At 38.9% G+C, this 6,239-nt stretch overlaps 1 protein-coding gene across 1 annotated transcript in view; it reads left to right on the top strand.

Annotated features, from left to right (window-relative positions):
* Nucleotides 1-330: 330 nt before the first annotated feature.
* The window catches only part of appl2 (adaptor protein, phosphotyrosine interaction, PH domain and leucine zipper containing 2), a 23,058-nt gene continuing 17,149 nt past the window's right edge, over nucleotides 331-6,239 (top strand). Inside the window, exons 1-5 of the mRNA XM_034879699.1 lie at nucleotides 331-469; nucleotides 2,533-2,631; nucleotides 3,418-3,477; nucleotides 4,100-4,171; nucleotides 5,196-5,283. Coding sequence (XP_034735590.1) covers nucleotides 413-469; nucleotides 2,533-2,631; nucleotides 3,418-3,477; nucleotides 4,100-4,171; nucleotides 5,196-5,283 — 376 coding nt within the window. The 5' untranslated portion in view covers nucleotides 331-412. The remainder of the gene's footprint in view (nucleotides 470-2,532; nucleotides 2,632-3,417; nucleotides 3,478-4,099; nucleotides 4,172-5,195; nucleotides 5,284-6,239) is intronic.

A 6,239-nucleotide genomic window follows, 5' to 3' on the forward strand; every position in this document is an offset into this window, starting at 1 on the left:
TCTTGAGATAGTATTAATCTTTGTTGTGGCCTGTTGTTCAAGTCATTTTGTTGCGTTTTTTTCGAGCGTCGAATCTCGTATTTTGAAATTAATATCTACAATTCTTCATATGTCCACATGGGGTCACTGTTGATACTAAAATGATAGACGTAGCCTACATCTGCTTTAATACTCAACCTCTGCCCATTAAATTTTTACTATAAAACAAACCACATATATAGAAACGAAGTATATTAAATATTGAATCATATAAATATATAGTTTACTGGTCACTCTTTGCTGTGGATGAGATCAGACTGGGCCCGCCTCCAACTCCTACGTGTTCTTCTGACCCGCGCAGAGGCCTCTGGGAAACCGAGTCCACGCTCTAAATAATTCAAGCTCCCATTCCCTTCTCTCCATCGCTAACAAGATGCCGGCCGTACATCACAAACTGCTCCTGGAGGACGCTTTGCAGGACAGTCCTCAGGTAGGCCTGTGTTAGTTTATTACGTGTTAATAGACACGACTGTCACATAATATAATACGTTACGAACACTGAAGTTGGCTTACTAGCTAGCTAGCCAAAACCAATCTTGTTCCCAATGTAGGCGGTTTCTACTGGTCGATGACAGCTCCCAATTGACACATTGTTATGGGATTTTAAGGGGCAGCACTTTCCTGCTATTAACAATGTTGTACTTTATAATGCTAACCATAATTATCGGCGTCTATGTGTCTCTTTTTGTGTTTACAAAGCTAGCTCTCTCTCTGTTATTCTGCTGTAGCCACGTTTAACGTTAGAATCCTATCACTATAGAAAATGTCCCGACCATAGCTCAACCAGGATCACTCTCCTGCAATCTTTTTATTTTCCTATGTTGTCTGAAGTAAGAATTAGGAGCTGGACCATGTCCTGGAGACGAACTGGGCCTGATACACAGGATGTGGGAGGAGTTTCCATTATCGGACTCAACTGGAATTACTCAATAGCTTGCAACAGGGCAGCTCTGGTAGCATGTTGTTTGGTGCTAATGGGTCTGGAGTGCAGGATCGAAATGATCAGAGCACTAAATTTCATGCAAAGATACCACTGCTGGCGAAATGAAATACAGGATAGTCTTTGTTATTATGAAGCACATCTAAAGTGGCCTGTATTTTCATCTGGCTGTTGCATAACTCTTGGTTCTACTTAAGTGCAACATGCTGTAATGTATTCCTGTGGCGGAATTCAACTAAAGTGAGCCATAAACAAACTTTAGCCGATGGGTGTGTTCTTTTCTGCTTTATCTACCCCGCCTTGCTGCACCTGTTCATGGAAGAAAAACTACACTTAGGCAGGATTTTCTTGGTTTGCATAACCATCCTGCAGTAAAGCAATAATGCCTTTAGTTTCACTAGATCTGCACTTCTAAATGCCTCTGCATCCTGCAGCTACCCACATTTCTTTTACTCAGTGTCTTGATATCTATTATTAAATAATTACTAATTATTTTCATTAAATATGGTTTCTTACTTCCAGCAATCTTCTTATACATCTCTTTTATGAGTTACAGGTTTCCAACAAAACTCAAATTATAACCGGGGTACCATATATGTTTTCCAAAAAGTAAACAAAAAGGAACATTTTAAAAAGTTACAATAGGCTCAGCTCCACCTGAATTGTGCTGATGTAATAAACACACCCATTGATTATCTCTTATGGTTAAAACAAATGTTGTCCCAACACTATACACACCCACACACACACACCTTATTATGATTTACCGTTAGTGCCACTACTAACAATTATATTAATTTTTGATTAATCTGCTGATTATTTTCCTGATTATTTAGTTAATAGATCATAAATTAATAGTTTTTCTCTAAAAAGTCAAAAAGTAGTGACCGACAGTCCCAAATCCATTAATCATATATTACAAAGTTATAAGGCTTAAGCAGTTTGAATTAGTCAAATAACATTGACATCTTACTTTAGTTTTTTATAAATGTTTTTAAATGTGTTATTCGTCCACTTTAGCTTAACAACAAACACCGTGTGGGGAAATACAAGTAGGGAAGTTTGTACTAAAAATTAAAATGCTGTTAATTTTGGAAATATCCACTTAATTTGTCAAACGTGGACTGCTGAAGACTTGTATAAATGTCAGATAAACCTCAGAATGTATATAGACACAGAACGAGGACCATGGATTTTGTTTGCCATTACTTTAATTGGAATCACAGTAAGAGGTGATCTTTTAACAGGAGGAATAATTACAGCAAGTACATTTTTTTTCTTGCAAATCTGAGTTTGCAATGTAATCAGTGACATTTATCCAACAATTAAATGTAGTAGTAAAATGTTTTGAAGTCAGTTACTGTATATACATTGGGGTTGCATATGAAGTGCTTTGGGGTCTTTCTGTGAGTTATTTTGGGAAACGATGCTTCTGGAGAAAACTACAAACAGCAATGCCACAGGCCATGCAATCCGCCCATTCCAAACAGGCACATTTTGAATGGGCAATGTACTAGTACTCATCAAAAGTGTATGAATGTTTTCTTCCATAGACGCGCTCCTTGCTCAGTGTGTTTGAGGAAGATGCTGGGATGCTTACAGACTACACCAACCAGCTGCTACAATCAATGCAGCGTGTGTTTGGAGCCCAGGTACTAAAAAACACACAAACAGATGCACATATACATACTCCGTTCCCCTTGCTGTGTGTAGCTCTAAAAAATAGCCACACATGTTCAAACAAGATAAAATGAGGTGTGTGTTTTCTTTTCTTTAAAAAAAAAAAAAATCTGAACACGAGTTATAACTTTATTTGTCTGGTTAAAGATGATTTGAGGTTAAAAATGTGCATGGTGATGGTGCTTTTAATCAAAGAAATATCACACCAGGATATTAAACACTTTTATTTGCAAACTTAAGAATCAAACATTAAGTATTGAAGGCTATTGTAGAAAAAGCTGAAAAACCTTTGGTTGCAATTTAATTTGTGTTACATTCATTGTGTCAAACCATTTTTCTGTACACTTTACTCAGTAAGTGTAGTGCAGTAAATAGTGTGATACTCTTCTTGTGCTGTCAGGCTGTAGATAGTTTTGACTTTGCTGTTCTTTGTTCTTTGTAGAAGATTATGCCTCACTGAGCAACATGTGCAAAAGTTGTAGCCACAATATATGCTTCAATTTTCTCCTGAAAACATACAGAGCTTATGTAACATATCAGACCTTTTCTGAAACCGTAATAGTTCACTGGAACAGTTGGTATTTATTTGATGCACCACTGTGCGCTTTTATAAATGAAATTTCAATTGACCTCTGATTCAACTGTTGTTTCATTTCAGTTATTCAAGGGCTGAAGAGAGAATGGGAATTAAGCTACGGACACATCCTGAGTGTGCCAGTCTGTTAACTTTGCTTTTAACCTTTATCTGCCCCCTACAGAGTGAGATGGGATTGGCCACAGAGCAGCTCTCAAAGCAACTTCTAGATTATGAGAAGAAAGTAAGTATGGCTACCCTGATTAAGGGCATAATTTCCACTGGGGATTGAAGCAACCTGTCCCCGTCACAAAAAGAGACACACCCGTCAGCATTGTTTTCATTTGAACTTCTGTTCCATGTGTGAGTTTGCATGTGTCTGCCACACCTCAACTTTGCATTTAAGTCTTAATGAAATATCTGCATGAAATAACCTTGAAGAAGAAGTATCTCTCCTTTGGAAATCTATCATGGGGTTTTGCTTATTTTATGCAGCCAGTAAGAACTAAAAAATAGAATAGTTGCTGAGATAAACACAGCAGGTATATCAAATTTTGCTGAAATAGAAAGATATGTGGATCACTTGACTTTGTTGGAACACATTCTGGATTGCAGAGTGCATGTTGAGTGAAAGAAATTTGTAATGGATGCACTTTTTAGCTCCTTTAAACAGGGCTTAAAACTCAGCCTCTTTCCGTGGGGTTTATTAGCATCTTTGGCTTAATTCCATAAAAGTGATGTGAAGAAATCCTGGCAGAACAGGTTTTTTTTTAAACTTATTTGCACCTAGTATAGGCTACATCTATGCTTGTTATGAAGTTTCATAGTTTAAACTTGTCCCCCCCCTCCCTTCTTCTACTGTCAAGAATTTTGCCCTTGGAAAAGGTGATGAAGAGGTAATCACCACTCTGCAGAACTTTGCCCAAACTGTAGGGGAGGTGAGTTTCAATTTCATTTTACTATATGTGCATGTACTGTGTCTTTATGTATGTATGTATGTATTTAAGTGTGTGTGTGTGTGTCTGTGCGCAAATGTGAACTCACAGCTGAGTATAGGGATGATAAACTAATGCACTGTTGGTAGTTGGTTATTTATCATGTTAGAAATGATATTACACCTGTGCTCCCCTAGCATGCTGATGAAAATGACCTTGCTAAAATGACCTGAGCATGATTCTCCCTGTAAGACCGGAGCTGATTGTATACCGACACTAGGAGGGGAGCGGTGAGATGGATATGATGCTTATCGCACCGGATGGATGAGTGGAGGGAGGCAGCGGTGGGTGAATAGATGGATGGATAAAGGAGTGGTGTGTAGGCTGAGATATATAGACAAAACAGATGGGCCTGTCACTGACTGACATGGGTGTCCACAAGCCGGCCCGGTCAGCACTTATTAGGATTTAGGACACTCTGATCCCCATACATATGCTCAAAGGCCACAGGTTGATTGTTTGCTTGACCTTTACCTCATGATTTAGAGGAGAACTTTCACAGTGAGAATTAGGCCTACTGCTGCACCTAATCCTGTGAACTTTAGCACTTGCTAAATCATTCAGATTAAACTGGGTGTCAGCTTGTTAGATGCTGGAGTAGAGCTTGTTGATAAGCATAGAGAATTATAGTAGGATTTGCGTGCGTGTGTGTGTGTGTGTGTGCGTGCGATATGTGGTCCTTTTTCCAATATCAGAGTAAACAGAGGGTTTATTATTCTCTTCAGGAAGTGGACTGTTCTCCAATATGGGGTTTTTTATGATGTAGCTAAGGCATTGTCTGCAGTTAAGCACCAATTTCACGGAAAATGTTACTTTCCAGCTTGCTTCAGGAATAACTGGCAGCAAATGTCACTGTACATATTAAAATAAATTGAAATCCCTCAAGATGTTTGGTGAGGGTACATCTTCTATTTGTGTCATTGTGCAGTGCTTGATATTTGTGTATAATCTTTTTTGTGTCGTCCAGCTGAACTCACTCCACTCTGTGCTAGCCAACCAGATGGCCGACAGCATGGTTTTCCCCTTGATCCAGTTCCGAGAGAAAGACCTTACAGGTAGAAACACATACACACACACACACACACATACACACACATGTATATATAGAGAAAACTTAGAATAATACATTTGCATTTTATAAAGTATTTGGGGGTATTTTATGTTGTTTATGCCGATCAAGTTAACAGTAGAGTGATGGCCAACAATGAGGATAGAGGGAATAACAAGCAACAAAGGTCCCCAGCCAGACTCAATCTGGGGTTGTGGTTCAGGGTCAGCGCCTTAACTCCTTGGCCACTAATCCCCTTGTCACATTCATTTTTAGGTGATAACCCCAAGATACTGAATCTGTTCTCTGTACTAGTAAGATGCAATGGGCAAAGACTCACAGAAAGAAGTTTTTTTTTACTGTACTGAGTGATTTAGAAATTAATATAATTCTGGATTGATGCATATCCTACATTTTACCATCAGTGGCTGGATATAATAGTTTTAACATGCGCTTGGCTGTAGAGACTGCAATGTGATGATACAATGTCAAGTGTTATTTGGAGGGTGTAGTACTTGGTCAAGAACAGGCTTTCAGGATGTCAAGCATCGTTCTGAGAAGTGGTCAGGTCAGCACAGTTAAAGCACATATATAGAGGTATACTCCTCGAACCTACGGCCTTTTGCTGCATTTCATTCCCCCTTTCACGTCCTTCTCTGTCCTGTGAAATTAAAGGTAAGAAATGCCCCAAAAAAAAAAATCTTAAAAACAAAATCCTCTGAGAGGATTAACAACCATGAAAGCAGCAGGAAAATGCTCTAAAATTGGGCTTGCTTAGCAGAGCAAATGTAACTACCCAAATGGAGAGTGAATACAAACGCCATGCTGAGGAGAACAGGTGTGTGCCCAGTCAGATCATTACCAGTGTTAAACTGTGTTCTAATATCTACAGCAGGGGTCATCAACTATATTTGTCAGAGGGCCAGAATTTTACCAGACAGTCTCCTTGGGGGCCGGACCCTT

The sequence above is a fragment of the Etheostoma cragini genome, chromosome 8 (genome assembly GCF_013103735.1).
Source record: "Etheostoma cragini isolate CJK2018 chromosome 8, CSU_Ecrag_1.0, whole genome shotgun sequence".
Lineage (NCBI taxonomy): Eukaryota > Metazoa > Chordata > Actinopteri > Perciformes > Percidae > Etheostoma > Etheostoma cragini.